This window comes from Chrysemys picta, chromosome 8 (assembly GCF_011386835.1).
Source record: "Chrysemys picta bellii isolate R12L10 chromosome 8, ASM1138683v2, whole genome shotgun sequence".
NCBI classification, from domain to species: domain Eukaryota; kingdom Metazoa; phylum Chordata; order Testudines; family Emydidae; genus Chrysemys; species Chrysemys picta.
Window position 1 is genome coordinate 17,696,361 of NC_088798.1, and position 25,859 is coordinate 17,722,219.

Below are 25,859 nucleotides of genomic sequence, written 5' to 3' on the forward strand. Positions count from 1 at the left end.
CAGCTGGTTGTAGCAGGAATCTGATACTCCTTGTATACTCATTTCAAGACTGCTGTTCAAAGACGTATGGACAAATTTTCTCCCAATTTTGCAGAAACCATCTCCTTTGTCTTTGGAGAGTAAATCTGCCAATTTTCTGGCCACACTAGTTTTCCAAACCAAAGTTACAAAGAAGCTGAAATGGGCTTGGACCACAGTAGTAGAGTGCCACCTTAGCTATAGACAGGGACCTATAAAATCTCCGTGATAAATGGAGGCACCAGGTATCGCTCGTGCCCATCCAGGCACTGACATCTTCAGAGGCTACTAACTGATATGGACAGTGCTAAGTCAATGGAAGAATTCTTCTATCGACTGAGCTACCACCTCTCGGAGAGGTGGATTAACTACAGCAAAGGGAGAACCCCTCCCGTCACTGTAGTGAGCGTCCAAGCGCTACAGCAGAGTAGCTGCAGTGCTGCGGCTGTGCACTGTAGCATTTTAAGTTTAGATATAGCCTGAGAAGCTCATCTCAGCTGAAGAACTTCCTTGCAGCGTTGACTCCCTTCTATCATAGCATTGGCTGGATTTGCTGGTTGGCCAGTACTATCTTGTCTTATGTCCAGCAGATTGTGATTCTCCACAGTTGATGATTGTATCTGGAAATCTGTGACCGACACAGCTTGTCCCTGCGTTGTTTCTGTAATGGAAAGCATTTTTGTATGGACAGGTTGTTAACCTGACTCACAGCCCCCTAGGGGAAGGACCGGTGGGATTGCCTTGAGTCTGGCTCCTACCCTTCAACCCATCTGGCTTGGGTGACCCTACCAGGTGTAATACTCCAGCAGGCATAGCTCTCAGGGTCATCAGAACATGCCAGCCTTCCCATTCCATCAAGGCGCAGTCCCTGGGGAGATGCAGGAGAAAATGGAGGATCCTGGACTCCCTAGAGGACTCTGACTTACACCCGGAGAACACACAAGGGTGACAAGGAAACTGAAGCAGGGAAGGGCAAGTAGGTGTTGAACTGTTTTGTCCAGATCTGTGTATCTCTTGTGCTGTGTACAATGAAGAGTAACTGTTTTAGGAACGCTTTTGCAAAGATTGTGTATTATGTGTTTCAGTCATTATATATCCCTGGAGAGATAAACTGCAAACCAGTGCCCATGAGGATGTGCTTAAGTGACTGGTGTTTGGGGGTGTGGGGTGATCAGCATGGATCAGGGGACCTACGGCAGCTGGACTGCAATGTCCCACTTCAGTGAGGGGGTGACTGAGAGTCTGTGCCCAGGAAGTGGGCCAGAGGGGCCAAAGAAAGAGAATGTAAGGATCTATTCAGACCAAGAGAAGCTTAAAAGGACCCAAACACAACAGCCTGGTATTGTCTAGCTGGGGAAGCTTAACCAGGGGTGTGACTGGGTAAAATGCTGTTTCCAATTAAGTCAATGGCAAACGCCCACTGACTTCAGTAGGGTCAGGACTTCACCCTAGAGCTATAATCTCAAAGCACTCATAGGAAACAAAGAGCAATATGCAACAAAGAGTCCTGTGGCACCTTATAGACTAACAGATGTATTGGAGCATAAGCTTTTGTGGGTGAATACCCACTTTGTCAGATGCAATATGTATCTTCCTTAGCTCTTGTGGCTTCATTGTCTCCCTTTGCCCACCCCTTTTCACCCCAGCCCCCAATCTCTCTCTCGGAGACTGGTTCCTTTGCCAGAGCCTGATATTTAACCACCGAGGCCCAAATCCTGCAAAGATTTATGCATATCTGTACCTCTGCAGCCATCTCTGGTGGGACTGGATGAATTAAATTATTTCCTTGATTTCAAAATGAAAATTAGTGCCTTCCTGCTCTTGAGACAGAAGCACATTCTAAGTGCTGTTTCACTGTTCAGAAGGGTAAGAGTAGTGCTATAAACAGTTGTAGATTGAGCTTCCACTATGTTCATTTCCCCTCGAAAACAATAATAATAAAACATGGGTACTTGTGGCACCTTAGAGACTAAATAATATTAGAGCATAAGCTTTCATGGACTACAGCCCACTTCTTCGGGCTGTAGTCCACGAAAGCTTATGCTCTAATACATTTGTTAGTCTCTAAGGTGCCACAAGTACTCCTGTTCTTTTTGCGGATACAGACTAACACGGCTGCTACTCTGAAATAAAACATGGCACATCTATAGTGCCTTGCATCTGAGAATTTCAAAATATTTTGCAAACAATTAAATATTCTCCTGAAGTAGATATTATTTTAGCCATTTTTACCTGGAGAACCAAGGTACAGAGATGTTAAGTCACTTTCCCAAGGTCATATAGTAAATCAGCTGAAGAACCAGGAACTGAATTTAGGAGTCCTGGCTTGCAATCCCCCTGGTCTGGTCTTTAGACATACTGGGTGAAATCTTGGCTCTTCAGAAAACAATGATAAAACTCCCATTGACTTCAAAGGGGTCAGGGTTTCACGCACTGCCTACATACATCAAAGACAACTGCAAGCTTATAGTGTATTTGCAGAAAATAAATAGTTACTCAAATGCATATTGTGCAAAAATTCTGTAACACAACTGGTTACCTAAGCTTAAAAGGAAAGTGTATGTTGCAATAACATTGATTGTTGATATCCATTTAAAAGAAAGAAAAACAGACCCCCTGTTGCCCAGCCTTAGGTTAACAATGGCCGTTGACTTTGGCAACAAGCTGTAAGAATAGGAAGAAATTATTCAGAGTAGTTAAAATAAATACTTTACCTTTTAATGTAAGCTCTGGTAGTGCTGCTCCCTTTTCCAAACCTACATTTAAAAAAAAACACCTTCAACTTTCATTTGAATGAATTCCGTTCCATTTGGGTGATGTAATGCTTTAAAAACTAGTATTGATAAAAGGTCCCACAGAAGGGTAATGTAATATACACCTTGCCATCTAGGAGCTTCATGATTGTCATTGTTTATGGGTTGGATGAAACCTCACTGAAACTGGGCGTTGTAACCACCGCCCATCATTTAAAATAGTGATAAGAAGCCCTTAATGTCCTTTATAGAACCAGGCAGCTTACACAACAGGGGCCCAAACCAAACCACAGGCCACCCAGGAATTTGAATGACGTGGCAGAGGGCTGTAAACTATCTCCTGTTGTTTGATTCCTGCCGTACTGTATTCAGGGAAGCAGGACTGTGTACATTCTTTGTAAGGAAATAGGTGTTTCTTTGGTGCAATCCTATCACCAATTTCTCCCCCTAAATGGAGCTATCTGCAAGCCCTTGAATTTTCAGCTAACTGCACAGGTCACCATGGCTATTCAGAACTTCATGAGCTAGATATCAGAACCTCGTACAGATCTGTCGCATCTTACGCGCATTTAACATGCGCGATTTCAGCTTTACGCGGTCGGGGGGGGGGGGAAGTGCAGGCGATTCCACCAGCGAGAGACATGAATCTGCTGTTCCCACTAACATATTTTGGGGGGGGGGGACTTGACAGCAACAGCATGTCTTAGGCCCATAGGCTTGCGCACGGGGTGTGCCGGGGAGGGATTGGATGGGGCATGGGAGTCCCGGGGTCTCTCAGGGGGTGGGGGGTGGATAGGGGTCAGGGCAGTCAGTGGACAGGGAGCAAGGAGGGTCCTGGGGGGCAGTTAGTGGGGGGGGTCTCTGGAAGGGGTGGTCAGGGGACAAGGATCTGGGGGGGTTGGATGAGTCAGGAGTTCTGGGGGGGCTGTCAGGAGTCAGGGATGTGGAGAGGGGTTGGGGGAGGCAGGGAGCGGGGGGGGTTGTATGGGTCGGGAGTTCTGGGGATCCTGTCAGGGGTGGGGAGCAGTTGAATAGGTGTGGGAGTCCCGGGGGTCTGTCTGGGGGCGGGGGTGTGGATAAGGGTCGGGGCAGTCAGGGGACAGATAGGGGGTAGGGTCCTAGGGGGGCAGTCAGGGGACAAGGAGCAGGGAGGCTTAGGTGGGGGAGGAGTCCTGGGGGGCAGTTAGGGGCAGGGGTCCCAGGAGGTGGTAGTCAGGGGGGGGACAAGGAGCAGGGGGGTTGTGGGCTCTGAGGGGGAAGTCTGGGGACGGGAAGTAGGAGGGAGTGGATAGGGGCGGGACTAGGGCGGGGCTCCCTGTGTGCACCCCCTAATGAAATGGGCTGCGCACGCCTATGTTTAGGCCTGTGATAAGGTTCTCCCCTATAATAACCCTGGAGGGTTGGCAAAAAACCAAAACCATCAACATTGAACGGATTACGTGCTAATTTATGAACAGGGCTGCCAGAAAAGTTGTCTGGAAAATAGCATCGTCTGTGCATACACCAACCAGTTTTTCCCTGGAGCACCATCTGTGCATACACCAACCAGTTTTCCCATGCAAGTCCATTTTCTTCAAAACAGTCGGAAACTGTTTTCATAACATCAGAAGCCTTTGATGTGGTCGTCAATTCCTGCGAAAAAAGCAGTTCTTCTTTCACAATTTTATCGTTAATGAATCGAACATAGACGAGCAACTGACAGCATTGTGCTACATCAGTGGTATCGTCGCACTGAATTGCGAAAGAAAAACTGCCTCCACAACTGGACGTTTTAGATCTTTTGCCATGTCATCGATGCAACGTTTCACGGAATTGTTGGAAAGCGAAATTTCTGATATTTTTTTCTTGCTTTCGGCACCAAGCACAATATCAGCTGCTTTCAACAAACAAGGCTTCACAAGAGTTTCTCCTATTATGTGCGCTTTCTTGGCTTTAGCGATGAGCAATGACAGTTCATAAGATGCTTCTACCACTTTGGTGAACAGTTGATGGACGAAAAGCTCCAGTAGTGTCCAGTTTCATGCGTTTTAAATTTTGAAGTTTAGCAGCAAAAAACTCTTTTGGTTTGTCTTTCAAAGCGCTGTGGTTCTTTGTCAAGTGTCGCTCAAGACGACTAGGTCTCAAGGCATCACTGCTGAGAACTGCACGGCATACTATGCATTGAGGATGATCGATCCCATTTTTTTCCATAACGGTGAAACCATACTTAATGTAGTACTTCCTTTTCTTAATCGCGGCCATAATATACTAATAAAAAAATCTATATAAATAATTTTCCTGATTTGTTAATAATAATGGATGCAAGTTAATTTGAGTTATCGTGAACGTTTATTTACTACTACTATTATGTACGGACACGTGCTGCCCTATATATACACCCCACCACTAGTCCGGCAAGTAGACGGTCTTGCGCGGTGAGTGGTGGAGGTAACCACTCCTACGATAGAACAGTCTCAAACACTCTTGTGAGCGAGGAAGATTTAAGAAGTTCCGTTGCTTTCTACATCGTTCTTCGGCCTCCCCACCAACCGAAAAGTCACTCCTACACGTCGAAAGGCAAAAAAAAAAAAAAATTCACATTTCGTTGTATGAAATTTGAAAACATTGCAGTTATATACTTTTATTTATAGTTGTATTTTTATTATTGTTGTACTTTATGTTATACCTTTATTCTTGCCTACTTATATTCATAATCAAATATGAGAAGATTTTTAATACTTTATTGTAGTTAAATAATATAGGCCTGTAATTGGACAATTTTATGAATAGTTATTATGTATACAGAATATGTATAATTTATTGTCCGTTGGTCTATTAAATAAATAAATAAATAAATAAAAATAAAAATTTTTTACACTGATAAAAAAAAATTCATTATGAAAATTTCACTGCCTCGCGCCCCCTTTGGAATTTCTTCATGCCCCCCCACCAGTCTGGGAACCAGTGCTCTAGATGTTAGCAGCATAGGGCCTATGTTACAGTTGTGCAGTTCTGATTTCAGCAATAGAGGGCAGTGGTGCACCTACACACAAACTAACCTTTTTACTTATTAATAAAAGCAGAAAGATGCGGGCTTCATGGACCTGGAGTTATTTACTGTACTCAGACACAGAAATACATGGTGTGTGCCCTAAAGAGTTTCCAATCTAATATATAATAATACTGTATGTTGTCCTTATGTAATGCTTCACATCTTCACAGCTGTCAAGGCTGCTTCCCCACTTTGAACTTTAGGGTACAAATGTGGGGGCCTGCAAGAAAACTTCTAAGCTTAACTACCAGCTTAGATCTGGTCCGCTGCCACCACTCCCAAATGCTAATTCCCTTCCCTGGGTAGCCTTGAGAGACTCTTCATCAATTCCCTGGTGAATACAGATCCAAACCCCTGGGATCTTAAAACAAGGAGAAATTAACCATCCCCCTCCTTTCTCCCACCAACTCCTGGTGGATCAAGATCCAACCCCCTTGGATCTTAAAAACAAGGAAAAATCAATCAGGTTCTTAAAAAGAAGGCTTTTAATTAAAGAAAAAGGTAAAAATCATCTCTGTAAAATCAGGATGGAAAATAACTTTACAGGGTAATCAAACTTAAAGAGCCCAGAGGAATCCCCTGTAGCCTTAGGTTCAAAGTTACAGCAAACAGAGATAAACACTCTAGCAAAAAGGTACATTTACAAGTTGAGAAAACAAAGATAAAAACTAACACGCCTTGCCTGGCTGTTTACTTACAAGTTGGAAATATGAGAGACTTGTTCAGAAAGATTTGGAGAGCCTGGATTGATGTCTGGTCCCTCTCAGTCCCAAGAGCGAACAACCCCCAAAACAAAGAGCACAAACAAAAGCCTTCCCCCCACCACCAAGATTTGAAAGTATCTTGTCCCCTTATTGGTCCTTTGGGTCAGGTGTCAGCCAGGTTACCTGAGCTTCTTAACCCTTTACAGGTAAAAGGATTTTGGAGTCTCTGGCCAGGAGGGATTTTATAGTATTGTACACAGGAGGGCTGTTACCCTTCCCTTTATAGTTATGACAACAGCCTTTACTGAATTAATGCTCACTTTCACGCCACTTTGGAGGTAGGCATTATCCTCATTATACAGATAGGGAAGAGAGGAGGGTATCCAGGATCTCAGAGAATCAGGGGCAAAGCATGTGGTTGTGGTCTAAATATATGTTTTGCACTGAACAACAATACATTCAGACAGCAGAGGTCCATAGTGCCAAGTATCCATGACCACACTGTATGCCTTTATTTGAAGAGCTCCATAGTGTTATAACTGATTGGTACAGGCAGGTTAATCACAGGTGTGGTGACTGTGTGACTGCTGCCAGTCCATGACTGGAAAGCGTCCCCTCCTGACCTCAAGTCCAGTCTCCAGAGCTTGATATACAAGGTCTTCGTCTCTGAGGCAGGCAATATGACCTAAAAGGACCAGCCAACGGTAGCCAGCGATGACTTCAGTCCGCTCAAGGCCAATTCTTAAAACTATATCCTTATTACTGATGGAGTCAAATCATCTTATACCCACCAGTCGCTGCTGGCAACACATATGAAATGCCTCTCGCCCTCCTGATGTCTTGTTTAAGCAACGTCCATGTTTCGCATCCATATGAGAGGATCAGAAATAGGCAGGTTTGATAAATCCATACTTTTAGATATTATTTCACCTTTGTTTGGTTCCAGACCCTATGCAGGTCCTTCATGGCTGAGGCTGCTAACCCAATACTCCTTAGGATGTCTGGCTAGCTGCGTCTGTTTGCTGATAGTTTACAGCCCAAATAAATTAATTAAATCATACATTACATCCATGGTTTGTCCAGAAGCACAGATGTCTGATATCACAACTTTGGGCCGACCCTCTGGATTCTTGTTTTCGCCCAAGCAACTCTTAGCCCAAGAGAAGCTGCCGCTTGCTGGAAGCTCTCGAATGCAGTGGCTCTCAACTTTTCCAGACCACTGTACTCCTTTCAGGAGTCTGATTTGTCTTGTATACCTCAAATTTCACCTCACTTAAAAAGTACTTGCTTACAAAATCAAACATCAAAATACAAAAGTATCACAGCACGCTATTACTGACAAATTGCTTAGTTTCTCATTTTTACCATATAATTATAAAATAAATCTATTGGAACATAAATATTGTACTTACATCTCAGTGAGAATAAACAAGTCATTGTATGAAATTTTAGTTTGTACTGACTTTGCTAGTGCTTTTTATGTCGCCAGTTGTAAAACTAGGTAAATATCAGAATGCTGTACCCCCTGGAAGACCTCTGCATACCGCTGAGAACCATTGCTCTAGTGCATCTCTGTGGACTTTTCTTCACTACTGCACTAATAACGGCTTGTCTACATTACTCGCCGGATCGGCAGGCAGCGATTGATCCAGTGGGGGTTGATTTAGCGATAAATCGACCACTGAGCACTCTCTAGGGTTACCATATTTTAATTTTTAAAAAGGAGGACACTCCATGGGGCCCCGCCCCCGGTCCCGCCCCAACCCCGCCCCTTCCCTGCCCCCAGCCCCGCCCCAACTCTGCCCCCTCCTCTTGAACGCTCCGCCCCCTGCTCCTCTCCCTCCCCTGCTTCCCGCGAATAAAATGTTCGTGGGAAGCCTGAAACAGGGAGGCAGCAGGTAAGCTGGGGCTGGGGCTGGGGCTGGGTGCAGCGCAGCCCAGTCCGGCCCCCCTGGCCGAGCGGCTCCCTCCAGCGGCCAGCCGGCCCAGGCCAAGAGGCTTTGGCCCCGGCGTCTCCTGCCCGGCTTGGCTCGGGCCCTGGGGCACCGGCCCCCGGCCAAGTGCCTGTGCCCCCGGCCCCCAGCCAAGCACCGCGCCGGCCCCAGCCCCGGCTCTGGCCAAGCACCGCACCCCCGGCCCCAGCCGAGCACCACGCTGGCCCCCGGCACCGCGCCGGCCCCCGGCCTGGCCCGGCCCCTGACCGAGCACTGCCGGCCCCGGCCCGGCCCCGCACCGCCGGCTCCAGCCCCAGCCGAGCACTGCCGGGCCCTCCCTCCCTATTTTCCCAGACATGTCCGGCTTTTTGGGATTTCCCCCCCAGACGGGAATTTGAGGCCCCAAAAGCCGGACATGTCCGGGAAAATCCGGACGTATGGTAACCCTAGCACTCTCCCCTCGACTGCGGTACTCCACCAGAACAAAGAGCGCAAGTGGAGTTGACGGGAGAGCATCAGCTGTCAACTTACCACAGTAGATCTAAGTACGTCAACTTCAGCTACACTATTGACATAGCTGAAGTTGCATATCTTAGATAGACCCCGTGCAGTAGTGTAGACAAGCCCTAAATCAGCACCGCTGCCTCAATGTAGTGGTGCCAATTAGGTGCTTCTGGTGAAGAGGCACTATGTGGACCATCCAGGTAATTACTCCACCTCAATGACAGCACCTCCCCTGGACATAGCACAGTGTAGACACTGCTTTAAGTCGATGTAAGTTACCTCGCCCAGGGGGATGGTTTGCGTCCTGACCAAAGAGGGCAGTCTCCCGCATAATCCAGGTCAGCAAAAGAGGTTGCATATCAGTTATACAGTTCTGCACTGACTATAGATGATTCCTGCCAAAAATCACGCAGGGGAAAGTTTATAGTGGCCTGATCCAATCCCCCTGCGGCTCCTCCAGTGCCAGGGTCGCCCTTCCCCACTCAGAGCAGACACGTGGCCGCGGCTCTGGGGTGCCGGGTCCCCGTTGCACTGCCCCCTCCCCCAACCTTCCCGCGTGGAGGCTTCCTCTCCTGCCTGTGTCTTTAAGTGGGTGGAGGCGGGGGCCGGCTGCGGGCGGCTGATGACAGCGGCGAGTCCCGCCCAGCGGCTGCTCCGGGAGGAAGCGGGGAGCGCCGCCGCCAGCCCTGCAGCCCGGTGTGCACCATGGTGAAGATCGTGACGGTCCGGACCCAGGCCTACGCCGACCAGAAGCCCGGCACCAGCGGGCTGCGCAAGCGGGTGCGGGTGTTCCAGGACAACGCGCACTACGCCGAGAACTTCATCCAGAGCATCCTGGCCACCGTGCCCGCGGCCGAGCGGCAGGAGGCCGCGCTGGTGGTGGGCGGCGACGGCCGGTTCTACATGACCGAGGCCATCCAGCTGATCATCCGGATCGCCGCCGCCAACGGGGTAGGGGGCCCGGCCCGCGCCCGACGTGCCCGGGGCAGCGCCCCGTGCCACTCCCCCGCGGTGCCCGCGGCTCCCTGCCTCGCAGCGCCCCCCCTTCCTGCTGCCCTCCCCTTGGACTGTGCATTGTGGGGGGGCAACGTGCCCCTGAGTTGTGCCCCCCCCCCCACAGCTGGCGAGGGCTGCCCCGCCGCGGTCCCCGCGCCTTGCATGCCCTACAGCAGCGGGCGGTGCCGCTTCTAGCCAGAGCCTAGTCACGGTGACAGCGGGTGCTTGATTCCCCTTTTCCCCATCGCACCTCCCTCCCCCTTTCCCCCCCGTCCGCTCGGCCCAGCGAGACTGAAAACCGCAATCCGCAGTCGATTGGGGGGCTGGGGGGCTGCAGGGGGCAAACAGTGGCTGGGGGATGAAGGCCCTAGTTATCTTGAGGGTTGGAATCGCTGTGCCCTTCAGGCACCGTCTGGCAGAGGACAGGGTCTGATGGCGCATTGAGGTGCTGCCTACGTGTGGATAGGTGAGTTACTGAGGTTTGGGTTTTTTGTACGGAGATCCTTGTGGGGGAGGGGTGGCACTGCTCTTGCATTCACCTTGGGGGAAGGCGTTAGGTCTGATGCTCTTTGACATTTAAGTTAACCTTTCAGGCATTAGAGATACAGTTTCCCTAGCTTGCTTTAGCAGCGCATATAGACTGGCCAAAGGTTATTCTTATTGACTTTATAGGGCTTTTGTAGCATTGCAAGGCAAGACTGCCTAGCTCCTGGGAATCCATCTGATCTGCATGGCAGAAACTTTTCTTGTTAGACACAATGATTTGTTTACCCCGTTGCAAGCTCACACTATGGCCTGTATGTGCAAAGGCTGCAATGTTCCCACGCCACCTGCATTTAAGGAAACAGCTCTGGTCTTGTTATGCTTCTGGTTCCTCACCCGCACTAGTTTATACATTAGCCTTGCACTAGAAAATGGGGCCTCAGGGTATGATTGTGGCAGAAGGTGGGAATTGTCTGTCCCCAGCAGTGAAATTGGCTCCTAACTGCTCATGAAACTAAAGTAGTAATTATTATTAGGCTATGAAGAAAGTTCTGTCCAGGCCTGCATTTTACACTAGGGCTAATGGCAGAAACAGGAAACTGATGACATTTTCTGCACCAGTACAATGGAAGTAAATTGACTAATTATACAGCAGGCACTGTTACTAAAACCTTGCAACTAGGAGTATGGATTTTAATTGTTACCTAAGATAACTGGAAATTGTAGTCTATTGATGTGGATATGCACAAAGATTCAGAATTTTAGTTTCATTGCTGAGCTATAGAAGTGATCAGATGTCTGTAACTAAAGATGGATGTATAACTTTATCAGCAGTGTTCCCTCTAATTTTTCCCACCCATGTGCGGAATGAATTTTGTTACATGCGCCAATATGGAGGTGATATCTGACACATGATCTTCATATTGGTGCACATAGCAAAATTCAGGGGGGTGGGACTGAGGGGTTCAGAGTGTGGAAGGTGGCTCAGGACTGGGGCAGAGGGTTGGGGTGCAGGGGTGTGAGGGCTCCGACTGGGGGTGTGGGATCGGGGGTGGGGCTGGGGATGAGGGGTTCAGGGCTGGAGCAGAAGGTTGGGGTGGGGAAGTGAAAGGGGCCCCAGCTGGGGGTGCAGGCTCTGGGGTGGGGCTGGGGATGAGGGGTTTGGGGTTCAGGAGGGTGCTCTAGTGGGGAGAGAGGACTCCCCCCAGCAGCACCTGGGCTGGGATGGAGTTGGTCATTTGAATTCGGAATGTGTGACTGCTTGAACAATGATCAATGTTAATCGTGTCCCTTGGCATCTTTCTTCGCCCGCCAGGCTGGGACGTGATGCTGCTAGGATAACTCAGTAGATGCTAAATCTGTGGAGATGAGCCTTGCCTCAGCCGGCTAGTTACATGAAACCTGACAAATGGATCGTGTCATGCTGTTCTGGGCCTCCTGGCTGTTCAGATGCCTCTCATCAGCATGAGACGCTCTCCTTTGTAGAGTGGTGTGTAGGCTGAGCTGAAGATACTGGCTAGTTGCAGACCGTCACTGCAGCAGCGTAGGAGCATGGATAATAAAATCCACTGAAGCCAGTAACATCTCACAGGATAAAAATGTAATTTACAAGAAAAGTCATATAGAACTTTGTCTTTTATATTCTTCTCATAGCAGCTGCTCACTTTGTAATCTTCAATCAGTGCCCTAGTTTGTCGTTCCTTAACCAGAATGGCCCCTCCTTGTGTATAGTGATGAAAGGAGTGGATGAAGCAGCTTATTTTAATTTAAAAAAGAAAACAGCCGTGGTGGAGCTGAAATTTTTTAGAAAAGGGGTAGAGTGGGAATGTGAATGTTAATGTGTAGCATGCGTACCTAGCTGCACTGGCAGCAGGGAGCACTTCAGAGCCTCATGAATAAACAAATAATGGAATTAGTTTCAGCAGGATAAAGGACTGGTTTGTTCAAGTTTTTGGAAGCATACCCAGGCGTCTAATGGGATCTGGCACTTTTCCAGGAGGCTGATCACCACACAATTGGTGATGCTTCCGCCCACTCCAGGGCCCCCAAGAGGTATGGGGAGAGGGATGGAAGCTAGGCCAGCCTGCATCCGAAATAGCCCTTTCATTAGGTGTGGCTAGCGCTCTTACACTTCCCAATAACTGCTGCATCTCTGAGTGTACTGTAGTGCTAGCGTTTTATCTAGGGAAAGGGACCCTCCTTAGAAAAAGTATTTCTGTAGTTTGTGGTTACAGGGTTTTCCTTGTAACGTGCTTTCTGGGGGACTGGGGAGAACAAGCCGGTGTGTTCTTCTTGCACCCTGGTCTTGCAAACACTTATCCGCATGTGTAACTTTGTGCACACGAGTAGTTCCTTTTAGTTCACTGTGTGTGTAAAGTTATGTGTGTGTAAGTGTTTGCAGGAGCAGCGTCCAGGATTAAAGCAATCATCAGCCTGTGCTTCCCATCCCCAGAAAGCACATTAGAAGGGTAAAACTGTAACCCCGACTACGGAAATATTTCTTTTAAGGAGGGTCCCTTTTCCTAGGTAAGCTGTCACTACAGTACACACAGCTGAAGCAGTTATTTGGAACCTTTAGTCAGACACAGTTACATGTCGTGAGGGGCCTGTTTGCCAAGGGGTGTTTGCATTGCTCAGTAATTGGTCTGATTAGGTTAAAACTGTTTGTTAGGGCAGAATAGGGCTCTGAGAAAGAGAGACATTCTGGAAAGAAACAGGGAAACACGAAGCAAAGGAGGAAGAAAATAACTGATACAGATTGTGTGGGCTAGGAGGCTAAACAGGGCCGGCTCCAGGCACCAGACGAGAAAGCACGTGCCTGGGGCGACACATTGTAAGGGGCGGCATTCCGGCCAATTTTGGGGCGGCCAGCCCAGCCTTGCAGGGGCACGAACTAGCGATCCCCGCCGCTCACCGTGCCGCTGGGCTCCCCGGGATGCGCCGACCCCCGCCGCCTGCACCGGCCTCCGCCTCCCGTGCCGATCTGAGCCCGGCCCGGCCGAGCCGCCTTTAAAGGAGCAGCTGAGCCAGCACCTTCTGCAGCCCCCGGGGGCTCTGCCTGCCCGGCCGGGAGAGACACCCCAAAGTCGGAGGGGGGGAGCCCCTCGCCCGGCTGCGAGTGGGCTGCAGCGCTTGGCTGCCCACGGGTGGAGGGAGCAGGCGGGTGCTGCCCTTCACCCCCCTGCAAGCCGCCTTGACCGCCCTCCACGCGCTCCCTGCGGCTGCTGTTTTTAAAAATTTTTTTGTTTGTTTCGGCAGTCTGGCCTCCTTTTTTTTTATTTTTTTATTTTGCCTGGAGTGGCAAAAAAGCTAGAGTTGGCCCTGAGGCTAAAGGCTGATACGTGAAGGAAAAAGGTTTACTTTATACACAGCAAGGAAAGGTATTAACCAACTTAAAAACCAAACAGCTACTGCCAAAGACATCAGTAGGCAGATCATAGCTGAAGATTTCAAGCAGGAGTATTATGGTGTTGCAACTCTTTGAAACTTCTGCTGAGGCAAGCGCTGTATACTTTCCTTTGTGAAGGAATTTAAAAAGAAAGCCACCAAGGAGAAATTTTTGTCATACTGAAAAGGTGAACTAAATTTCACACTGGCAGACCAGGTCTTCACTACAAACTTAAGTTGACAGAAGTCGCCTTACCTCCACCTAACAATGTACTGTGTGCGTCTACACTGCCAGGTCCCTTCCGCCGACCTACCTCACCTGTAACGTTGCCTTAATTACTTCACCTCCGCGAGAGGCGTAGCGCCTAATTCAATGTTGATGGGTCGACAGAGAGGCAGTGTAGATGCAGCCTTGTGTATGTCAATTGAATTGAAGTGTCCCACAATGCTCTGCAGTGACCACTCTGGAGATCGTTTTCAACTCCGCTGCATAGCAGCCAGGTACACAGGAAACAGCCCCTCCCCTGTGAAACTCCCAGGAACTTTTGAGTTCCCATTTCCAGCTGATCATGGCAACTCTACGCTCCAAACGCACCTCGAGGTAGTGGATCTTATTCACCTGTGGGGAGAAGAGTCTGGGCTGGCACAGCTCCGATCCAGCCGAAGAAACATAGCGATGTATGAAAAGATCGCTTGGGACATGGGGGAGAAGGTCTACAGCAAGGACACGCAGCAGTGCTCCGTGAAAATCAAAGAACTTGGGCAGGCATACCAGAAGACAAGGGAGGCGAACAGTCCTTCTGGTTCTGCACCACAGACATGCAGCTTCTACAATAAACAACAGAGGGTCCTGTGGCACCTTTGAGACTAACAGAAGTATTGGGAGCATAAGCTTTCGTGTGTAAGACCCTCACTTCTTCAGATGCATCTGAAGAAGTGAGGTTCTTACCCACGAAAGCTTATGCTCCCAATACTTCTGTTAGTCTCAAAGGTGCCACAGGATCCTCTGTTGCTTTTTACAGATTCAGACTAACACGGCTACCCCTCTGATACTTAGCTTCTACAATGAGCTGCATGTGATTCTCGGCAGTGACCCCAAATGCAGTGTGGATACCTCCGAAGACTCTGAGTCCTGGGCCACTTCAGGCAACAACGAGGAAGACATTCTGGATGAGGAAGAGAAGAAGGAGGAGAATGGGAGACAGACGAGAGGTGGATTCATTCTCCCTGAGAGTCGGGAGCTATTTTTAACCCCGGAGCCCAGCCGGTTGGAGGACAGCTTGGTGGCCAAGCATGATGCCAGGGAAGGCACCTCTGGTGAGTATACATTTCCAATCAAACTGTAGGGGTTACCTGCACTTATATTTTATGTTTAATCTGAAGAAAACGTGAGGTGCAGTGGGTATCTGCTTCCCGTGGCCGCCACCAGCAATGCAGAGGGTGCCCCCCAGAAAAGACTGTTTATGTGCATATGGATAGACTGGGAATCCTCCATGGAGATCTCCAGGAAACTTTCATGGTGGTACTCTACAATCTTTTGCAGCAGGGTTCTGGGGAGGGCTGCCTTATTTCTTCCACCACAGGAGGACGTTTTCGCAAACCGCTCCAATATTAACTCTGCTGGCATCATTGTGATACACAGCATAGCAGCATAAGGACCAGGTCTGTACCCAGACGCTTGCAGCATCTGCTCCCTTGCTGCCTCTGTTACCCTCAGAAGACTGATATCACACAGGGTCACCTAAGGGAGACAGTGGAAGTTTTCATTACAAGTGCTTTTACCGCACACACTAGAGCCTGTGATCCACCACCCCTGGGGTGACTTCTGGATCCCTTAACCATGCTTTCCCTAGCATGCCGGTGATTTGGTTGGCATGGATTGGCGTTGACCTCAGATTCGGCAAGTCCAAGGTGACTATTACCAGAAGTGTTCAGGGAAGGTGTGTGTGTGTGGGGGGCTCTTCCTGTGTTCTCTCATGGCTGCAAATGACCCACCCTACCCCCGGATCCAACTCGGACAAAGACTGCAATTTGGGAGGCTTAATGCTGGTCCCTGGTCTTAAAGCAATGTCCATGTTGCTAGCAATGTCCATGTTGTCCACCTGCCCACTTGTGCTCCTGACATGGGTTTCCCACAAGTTGTAGCACCAGGCCTGTCACTCATGCCACTAGCCCATACTCACCAGGGTGGGGAGGGATAGCTCAGTGGTTTGAGCATTGGCCTGCTAAACCCAGGATTGTGAGTTCAATCCTTAAGGGGGCCACTTAGGGATCTGGGGCAAAATCAGTATTTGGTCCTGCTAGTGAAGGCAGGGGGCTGGACTCAATGACCTTTCAAGGTCCATTCTAGGAGATAGGATATCTCCATTAAAGAAGAACTTGGAATTGATTCCCCACTGACTGGCAGTCTGGCATTGTTTGCCACTCGCTTCTCCATTGTCAGAGCAGCTCTCATTTTAGTGTTGTTGTGCTTCAGGGCTGCGGAAAGCTCTGCACACAGTTCCTGGAAAGTGGCCTTCCACATTCGAAAGTTTTGCAGTCACTGCTCGTTATCCCATGGCTACATAATGATGCAATCCCACCAGTCCGTGCTTATTTCCCGGGACCAGAAATAGTGCTCCACCGTGTTCAGCTGCTGCGCAACTGCCAGGAGCAACCGGGAATTGTTTCGTATTATGGCTTGCAGCAGGGCTGCTAGAAGGACATCGCAGTGTTCCGTGCGGCAGCTCCTGTCAGCTCTGGAAATACTGCAGGATAAGACGCCAGGTGTTTGTAATGATCACAACAAGCGTGCACGGCTCTGTAGAGTCCATGCTTCTTGGACTATGGCTAAGGCTAATATTTAGTCATGGGTATTTTTGGTAAAATTCATGGACAGGTCACGGGCAATAAATAAAAATTCACGGCCTGTTACCTGTCCATGACTTTTACCAAAAGTACCCCTGACTAAATCTCTACTTCTGGGCCCCACTGCTCTGGAGGGCTGCTGCCGGGGGTTGACTGCCCCCGGCTGCTGCTCCCCAGGGACTGCTCTCCAGACAGCCTCCGGGTGCCCCCGAGGCCGCTGCTCTAGCTGCCCTGTGACCACTGCTGCTTGGGCGGTCCCTACGGCGCCCCCCAGGACCTCTGCTCAGGCACTCCCTGGAGCCAGCCGCACTGGCCACTGCTTGGGCAGTCCCTGGAGCCAGCTGCCTGTGGCCACCTGAGCAGCGGACGGTGCGGCTGGTCCCATGGACCACCTAAGCAGCTGGCCCTGGGTCACTTCAGCAGCGGCTGGTGGAGCTGGCTGTCGGGCACCCTGGAGTCAGCCATACCAGCTGCTGTGGAAGTCAGAGAGAATCGCAGCCTTAGTTATGAATGCATAGCAGGGTTTATGGGCCTGCTGTATGTGTGCTAACAAATCAGAGAAAAGTGCTAGAAATTAGAGTGGGGAACACACTGAACATTTCATATTCACATGCTGTAGACCCTCATAGTCATCTTGTGTGTAAACATGGAGCTATATAGACTGTAATTCACTTGGAATTCTTGCAGTTAATCTGGAAAATGATGTCATTCCATCTTGATCTAGAGAGAAAGGCAGGTTCATTCGTTCTTTCTGTGGGCTTCCCCAAAACTGTTTTGATTCCAAAATGTTTCTTTCACTTTAGAACTGATTGTTGTAAGGCTACTTTAGCCAGTAACTTCTGCTCAGGTCTCTCATTTCATAAGACTCTCTGCCAGAAGGTGAATGTCTTTCAAATCAAAAATAGTGCTTATAGTACAAGGTAAGATTCACTGTCACTGGTCATATAGAACTTAAGCAATATGGAAAGGTGACTTTGAGAATCTTAGTACTAAAGGCTAATGGCAGAATTTGGTTCTCTGCATTTTTCAAAATCACACAGGCTTAGTTTGATACAGTTTGTGGTATTGAAAGCCAATATGTAGAAATAGCAGGAAAATGACCTTTTGACTAAGACTCACAGTCTAAAGTTTAAATTTTCTGAAAACACAATCTTTTTTTTATCATTAACCAAAGTCAGCTGTTAGCAGGAAAAAGTGCATAGCCCTGGCCACGTTCTTGCATGTCCAGTTCCTCTTGGTAGCAAACTAGAAAACGGCACCAGTAAATACTCCACAGCTTTTCTATCTTTAAAAACCAGGGGGGAAATCCAGGATTTTGCAAGAGGTGCCCCTCCCCCCCACCCCATTCATCCTCAGAACAAGGATGGCATGGGCAGTGGCAGGGCAAGCTTTCCCACCCAATCTCCACTCTGCCAGGGTGGAGACATTGGGTAAAATCCTGAGCCCATTGAAGCCAGTGGCAAAACACCCACTTCATCTCTAGTTCAGCCTCAGACCTTTTTTCTTTCTTCTGGGTCTGTCAAAAGAGGTACTAATTTTAATGGTGATTTTTTTTTTCATACAGACACTTGCCCATTAAGGGATAAGCTGTGAAACAGCCATCAGGTGAAAAATAAAGGTAAAGGGTCTTGTATTCCATCCCTATCCCCAGCAGTCACTGTTGATTGGCACTAAGATCAAAGTAAAGTAAAAGGTTGATTCCTTTTATCTGGAAACCTCTAGAGTACCTGGCCTAATTTCAGTGTGAGAACTGCCTGAGATGCCTCTGAAACTTTGTGACAGAAAGTCAAACTAAATGAAGCCATGGAAGATGTATTAGATTTTGGTAGCTGAATTCCACTGCTGCTTAATTATATGTGCTGTGTGTGTGTGTTGTACAAGTATAAATCACTGGGTTCATAGTGGCCTTTCCCCCCTGCCAATGGGTACGTAGTTTCATGTAAATCTCCCCCATGCAATAAAAGGGGAACTTGTACTTTTTGCATGTGCTTGAATAATAAGGCATTTCAAGGGGTTGGACATCCTACAGTAAGTTGAACTTACAGTGCCATCTGGGAGCGAGAAGGGAAACTGCTTGCCTAGTATCAGAGGGGTAGCCGTGTTAGTCTGGATCTGTAAAAAGCAACAGAGAGTCCTGTGGCACCTTTAAGACTAACAGATGTATTGGAGCATAAGCTTTCGTGGGTGAATGCCCACTTCGTCGGATGCATTCACCCACAAAAGCTTATGCTTCAATACATCTGCTTGTCTAGGTGTTTTAATAAATACCAGTGGGAATTTCCTATGCAAATCCTCCTGCAGTGATCAGAAGGCAGACCCGCTGTGTGAACGGAGTACAAGTAGAACCTTGTTAGTCAACCCTGGGAATTGTTTTTCCACTTCTGTACCACAAGAGGGAAACCTATACCTAAGAACTTAACCACAGTGCCTATGCATTTCAGGACACCAAAGAAAAGATGAGTTAGTTAATACTAATACAGAGCTTTAAAGATGTAAAATTATTTTATTTGTCTTCTTAGTCTATTTATTCTCTCCAGTTGCAGAGCTGAAACCTCAAGAAATCATCCCCATAGAACACTTTGCAAATGGTCACAACAATCAAATTGTTTTTAAAATTATGACTTTTTTTTCCTTTTTTTTTTTTTGCTTTAATAGCAGGTAGGCTGAACCGTAATGAAGTGTGGCTTCATAAATTGCTCAATTAATGTTTGTTAAATGTTTAGAGATACTTGGACAAAAGACTTCACAGAAGCACAAAGTATTATTAAAAAGCATTGTTGGTTATTTTTAACCAACATGTTAACTTCCCAGAATTTAGAAGGATGGTCTTGCATGCATTTTAAGAAAGTTGGCATCTCGCCAGCCCAGATGACATTTTCTTGGGATTTCAAATAATTTGGCTGCCATACTCTTCTGCCAGAGTTAATCATGTTTCAATATTCACAGCTTTTTACAAATGTAGTTTTTCTAAAATAATAGCATTTTGTAACTGCTTACCTGGGGTAAACTCTGTTCCTAGTTGGACTTGGTCAATCTGGAGTAACTCCATAGAAACCATTGCCGTTATTCTGGATTTTTCCCAAGTGGACTTTGGCCCATTCTGCCCAGCAGTTAATTCCAGTGTTTATTAGAGGAAAACCATTCAATTAAGCACTATAGAATACTGGCAATGGAGAAGTTATTGGCTGTCAATGACAGTAATATAAGGAAACTGTAGGTAACTGAGATCTTCTGATTGCCATTTTAAGAGTGACCTTTAAGTTGCTGGTCTCCACAAAATAACTTTAGCTGTGTACAGCCGTGCTTCCTGAACACTTACCTTCTCAGTATTCACTTCCCAATGAGGGCTCTCTGACGGTGGGAGTCACAACTGGCAGATCTGGCAGAACTTTATGAATCTGCTTGTCTGTCTAAAACGATTCCAGCTCTGCATTGGTTTAGAAAGCAGAGCCTGGCTACAAATCAATGCTTTTGACTGAAGGGCTGACCTACTAAACAGCCTCTCTTGCTATCCCCATCCTAACAGATAATTGGACAGAATTAACACTGCTGTGGTCTAGTCTGTGATAATACAAGAACTGCACAGAACTACTGCTGTCACAGTCAGAAGACTGTAGAGAAGACAAATCTCCTTTTTCTTTCCGTTTTCATGAGGGATTGCAGTGTGGAATTATATGTATTCTCTCTGACAGTGATCTTGCAGAACAAGTGCAAGAAAACTTCTTCAGTTACCGAAACCACATTCAGCACAAGGTTCAAGAAGCTATTTTTGGGCACTTGACTGCTTCACAGAACTTCTAACTAGTAGATGTGCCATTACTGGTGTCAAGATTGAGTTTTCTTTTATTTTCACCATAATTTATTTTAAATGTATTTATATGAAAAAGGAACATGGAAGACCGTCCTCTGCTTATATTGACTTTGCCAACAGCAGCTTACTATGACCAGAAACCGGGAACCAGTGGATTACGGAAGAAAATCTATTATTTTGAGACCAAGACAAACTACCTGCAGAATTTTGTCCAGAGTATATTTTTTTCCATAGATCTAAGAGATCGACAAGGATCTACTGTGGTAGTTGGAGGAGATGGGAGATATTTTAATAAATTTGCAATAGAATTGATAGTTCAAATGGCAGCTGCCAATGGGGTTGGTATATGATAAGTATGACTAAATTCCTAGTACTGTAGTTGAGCTAAGCAGAAGAATAAAGTCATAGTAATTAAGTGGTGTTCTAAGTTTTAATTAACTAATTTCCCATTGCCTTTTAAATGACTGCTATTGGTTAACTGAGAATTATGGATCATCGTGAAGTGTTTTAATGGAAAATTACCTTTAGTGATATTGAAATTACCGAATTAAATTTTTTAAAAGCAATGTTGCCGTTTAGCTTTGAAGAGAAGTGAAAATACATTTGAAATAGGGTAGAAACACGTAGAAATACCAATGTGAAGATAAATATTGTTAGTTTCTCATTAATGCTCATTTTGTTGATTTGCAGCAAATTATTGGCATTTGTGCATTTCGTAACTATCTTCATCAGCTCATAATGCCATTGTTAGTAAGTAAGTGATTGGTAGAGAGATGGGCTCTTTGTGCTCAGTGACAACTCTGCTTCGCTCTGCAAAAACAGTTTCATTATGGTCTGAGCTGCTCAACAAATGAAAAGACAAAACACAATGTTTGCAGTTTCTCAATAGATATAAATAGCTATGTCATGAATGTCACCAGAGCATTTGAAAATAAGGATAATCATGTGTTTTAGCAATACAGCTGGACCCCTTTATATTGAACTCCAGTTGTGGTGACATTCCACATGTTGGCGTTAGAACAAAAGTCCTAACATCTTTTAGTGTAGTGCAGCTCCCTTCAGTTTTTAATGGATTTCTGGATATGAGGTTTTTCTGCGGAAAAAGGCAAAGATCCCACTGAAGATTTTATTTTTAAGGCAGAGAGAAAATAATACTAGCTGCTTCCACTGCTATTAAAATAGTTCATGGGGAATTTATGTGACCAAACCACTGATCTGATAGTATTATAGTTCATAGCAAACAGGTAGAGAGAGTTCAGTTCCTCTCCCCTCCCCCCAATCTCTTGATTGACAAAATAATTGGGGGGGGGGGGGAGGGTAAAAATTAGAAATAGCAGGCCACCTTGTCTGCCATTGTAAATCAGTGTAGCTCCATTGAAGTCAATACATGGTCCAAACAGAAGATCTGTAGGATGCAAATTTACATCAGGTAATGATCAGGCCCACTGTTTGGACCATCAATATTATGTCAACTGCCTTTGATTTCCAGTTTCTTTGTAGCTCATTCACTATTTTAATAAGAAATGCTAAGTTTCAAAAAGCATAAAGCTGGTATCTCAGCTCATCTCCCGTGAAGATGAAGCAATACCCATTTACAGTAGCTGAGGATCTGGCGCTATATTTATTTCCAGTAAAATCGCCCACACGTGTCTTTAGTTGACTTTATTGTAGTTTTTATATTCTGTCCTTTCTGTCACTGATTAGCAATGCCGCTTGGTTTATTTATCAACTTCATGCTAACCGCAGTGTGTAGAATATAAAGTAGAATTCTGAGAATATTTTCAAGTGTAAAATTATTATAACGCACGCATATCTCATCTTAAAAGTGGAAAAGGCAGTTCCATCAGTATGTGATGTAGATGGATACTGTCACCTCTATGAATGTGCGATCAGAAGGATTTCCGAATAAGACCCCCCACACTTGGTGTCCCAGTAGTCTAATTTATATTGCATACTTTAAATCTGATGTATTTAATTAAAGGAAATGACGAAGCTAGTAGTCCACTAAACCTGGCATATATAAATAAAGACATCTATATTTAGAGGTCGTAATTATGGCATAGTGTAAAGGATTGGGGAGTCTGCATTTAGTGTACTGTATAGTTCAGTCCCCTTCCTGTTGGATAGATGTACTGAAGATGGGGTTGGTGGTGCAGACAGCCACCTGCTTGATTGAGAGAAAAAGTCCTTGCTATTTAAGAGCCGTAGAGAGCATCCACCTGTATTATCAGTGAAGAGGAGAATAAGAGCTGGATTCTAGCATGTATCTAATTTTTTTTATTATAAAGGACTTGCATCCTATAGGTTTTTCTGTATAACAAGAGGGGTGTATGTGTGTGTGGGGCGGGGGGGGGGGAGGGCTGTTGCATGGTATTCCTTTAAAATGTTGTGATCTGGCCTCTCAACAAGTTTAACTGGTGTATTTGAAATTCAGATCTGAGCATTGTGGGAAGGGGATTCCTATGTTATGTACAATATATTTCCCTTGTAACAAGAAACTCAGTAAGTTAAAGCTTTAGCTGCAACTTCTTCCACAAAGAAACAACCTTCCCATTGGGGAGTGCACAGAAACTGCTTGGTTATTAAGTGGTGAACGGATGATATTTTGGCATTGGACCAAAATCAGAGGCGAATCTAGATGGTGTACCTTTTTTCCACCCTCTCCCTTCCGAGGTGTACATTCCTCAAATATAGATTCTCTAGACTTACTTCGGCTCATATACATTTATCAATATGTAGCTTACGCTCTCACTGACACATTGCTTCCGAATTTGGCCTGCTGAGTTTAAGAATCTAAGGGTATGTCTACACTGCAGTAAGACCCTCGATGCTGACTCATATCAGCTGACTTGGGCTCATGAGGCTCAGGCTGCAGGCTATAAAATTGCAGTGTAGACATCCGGGCTCAGGCCGGTGCCTGGGCTTTCGGACCCTGCAAGGAGTGGGGGTTCTAGAGTCCAGGCTCCAGCCTAAGCCTGGGATGCCTGCACTGCAGTTTTATAGCCCCGCAGCCCAAGCCCAACGAGCCCAAGCCAGCTAATATGGGCCAGCTGCGGGTGTTCATTGCAGAGTACACATACCCCAAAGGCTTGCTAACTGCGGAGCGTATTGCTATTCACACTCCCATAGTCAGACCTGTGGGGCAGAGTGCTGCACTGTAACTCCCTCATGTGGACGTGGTGGGAGCAAACTAAGGTCTGGTTTTCACTAGGGCAGCAGGGATCGATTTAGCGGGTCTAGTGAAGACCTGCTAAATTGACGGCAGAGTACTCTCCGGTCGACCCCAGTATTCCACCTCTCCGAGAAGAGTAAGGTAAGTCGACCGGCGAGCGTCTCCTGTCAGCGCAGCGCAGTGAAGACACCGAGGTAAGTCTACTTAAGCCACGTCAACTCCAGCTACGTTATTCGCACAGCTGGAGTAGCGTAACTTAAGTCAACTTACCCCCGTAGTGAAGACAAGCCCTAAAAGTAGGCTTGGAAGGATTAGGTTTTTATTGGTAAATATCAGTAAACGTTGATTTCACTGTACACACACAAACAGATGAAAAAATGTTTCCATTGATAATAGCCAAATTTTACAGATAGGCAAATAAGAAAAACATGGCTTGAGAACTTATTAGAGTTTGACTGAAGGATATCTGCTTTGCATATTTTGACGTTGACAATTTGTGTTTTTAATAGTTACAAAGATTTAACTTTATGAATCTCAACAACTATTGTCTTTAAATAATTGCTTGACTCCCCCCCGCATAATTTCCCTCCACTATGAAAATTTGTCTATAAAAATAGAAAAAATGCTTAAAAATAAAAGTTGATATCATCTATCAAAATTATATATATATATATATATATATATATATATATATATAATTCTGCCAAGTCTAAAATTTACACACAACTGTGTGAGAGTTCTATAAATATTTGCATCTGTAAAGTTGCCATTTCTAACTTTCATGGTCTAGCAGACTTTAAAATTGTGAATTTTTTTGATAGTTTGTTTTAAATCTTTGTTTTAGATTGGCCGTTTAGTGATTGGACAGAATGGAATTCTCTCCACCCCAGCTGTCTCCTGTATTATTAGAAAAATCAAAGCCATTGGTGGCATCATTTTGACAGCCAGTCACAACCCTGGTGGCCCAAATGGAGACTTCGGCATTAAATTCAATATTTCCAATGGAGGTAAAGTTTTCCCTGGTGGCCAACATTTCTTACATCAGTGAATATACCTTCAGTACTGTCAGCAGTATATTTCACTAAACAAAACAAGTGATCTACTTCCCTTGTAAAATAATATTGTTCCCAAGAGAAACATTCTCATCCCTTGTCTTCTGATGTACCTATGGAATGCATACTTACAGCACACACTAAAAACTTTCCTTCCTTTTTCACTTGTAGGTCCTGCTCCTGAAGGTATTACTGATAAAATTTTCCAAATTAGCAAGACTATTGAAGAGTATGCTATCTGCCCAGATCTGAAGGTGGACCTTGGTACCATTGGAAAGCAGCAATTTGACTTGGAGAACAAGTTTAAACCATTTACAGGCAAGTGACACGTTTATCCTTGTATAAATGTAATTTTTACTTTCATGGGGCAATTACATAGTATGGTAGTGTCTTCATTTGGCAAGGTCATTTAATAGATTTTAAGGCCAAAAGGGATATGAGCCGCTAGTCTGGCCTCCTACATAACACAGACAACAGAATTTCACTCAGTGATTCCTGCATCGAGCACAACAACTTGTGGATGAACCAGAGCATGGGTTAAATTTTCAGAAGCATCTAAATGTGTTAGGGGCCTAGGTCCCACTTTCAAAAGTGACATAGGTATTTAGGAGGTTACATCCCATTGACTTCCTGTGAAAATTAGGTTCCCAAGGGCCAGATTTTCAGAGATATTTAGGTGCCAAGTGACATTGTCAGAAGCACCTAGGTGCCTAAATACAGTTGAAAATCTGACCTAAGTGCCTATCACTTTGAAAATGTGACTTCTGAAAATTTACCCCTATACCATTTTTATAAAGGCATCTGATCTTGATTTGAAGACTCCAAGTGATAGAGAATGCACCATATCCAATCGCTGCAATTTAAAATGTCTTATCATAGAAGATTAGGGTTGGAAGAGACCTCAGGAGGTCATCTACTCTAACCTCCTACTTAAAGCAGGACCAACCCCAACTAAATCATCCCAGCCAGAGCTTTGTCAAGCCAGGCCTTAAAAATCTTTAAGGATGGAGATTCCACCACCTAGATAACCCATTCCAGTGTAATAATTTTTCCTAACATCCAACTTAGACCTTCCCCACTGCAACTTGAGACCGTTTCTCCTTGTTCTGTCATCTGCCACCAATGAGAACAGCGTAGCTCCATCCTCTTTGGAACCCTCCTTCAGGT

General features: G+C 46.1%; 1 protein-coding gene and 1 pseudogene across 4 annotated transcripts in view; one reads left to right on the plus strand and one right to left on the minus strand.

Annotated features, from left to right (window-relative positions):
• Positions 1–4,087: 4,087 nt before the first annotated feature.
• LOC135972983 (protein FAM200C-like) lies at positions 4,088–5,154 on the minus strand (annotated as a pseudogene).
• A 4,119-nt stretch (positions 5,155–9,273) lies between these two features.
• PGM1 (phosphoglucomutase 1) overlaps positions 9,274–25,859 on the plus strand; it is a 30,805-nt gene continuing 14,219 nt past the window's right edge. Inside the window, exons 1-6 of one of the 4 annotated variants that reach the window (XM_065553965.1) lie at positions 9,596–9,895; positions 18,222–18,275; positions 19,195–19,315; positions 20,184–20,806; positions 24,485–24,647; positions 24,864–25,010. In XM_065553965.1, coding sequence (XP_065410037.1) covers positions 20,549–20,806; positions 24,485–24,647; positions 24,864–25,010 — 568 coding nt within the window. In that variant the 5' untranslated portion in view covers positions 9,596–9,895; positions 18,222–18,275; positions 19,195–19,315; positions 20,184–20,548. Of the gene's footprint in view, positions 10,407–18,221; positions 18,276–19,194; positions 19,316–20,183; positions 20,807–24,484; positions 24,648–24,863; positions 25,011–25,859 lie in introns of all 4 variants that reach the window. The other 3 variants (XM_065553967.1, XM_005284769.4, XM_065553966.1) reach the window with 3 other exon arrangements.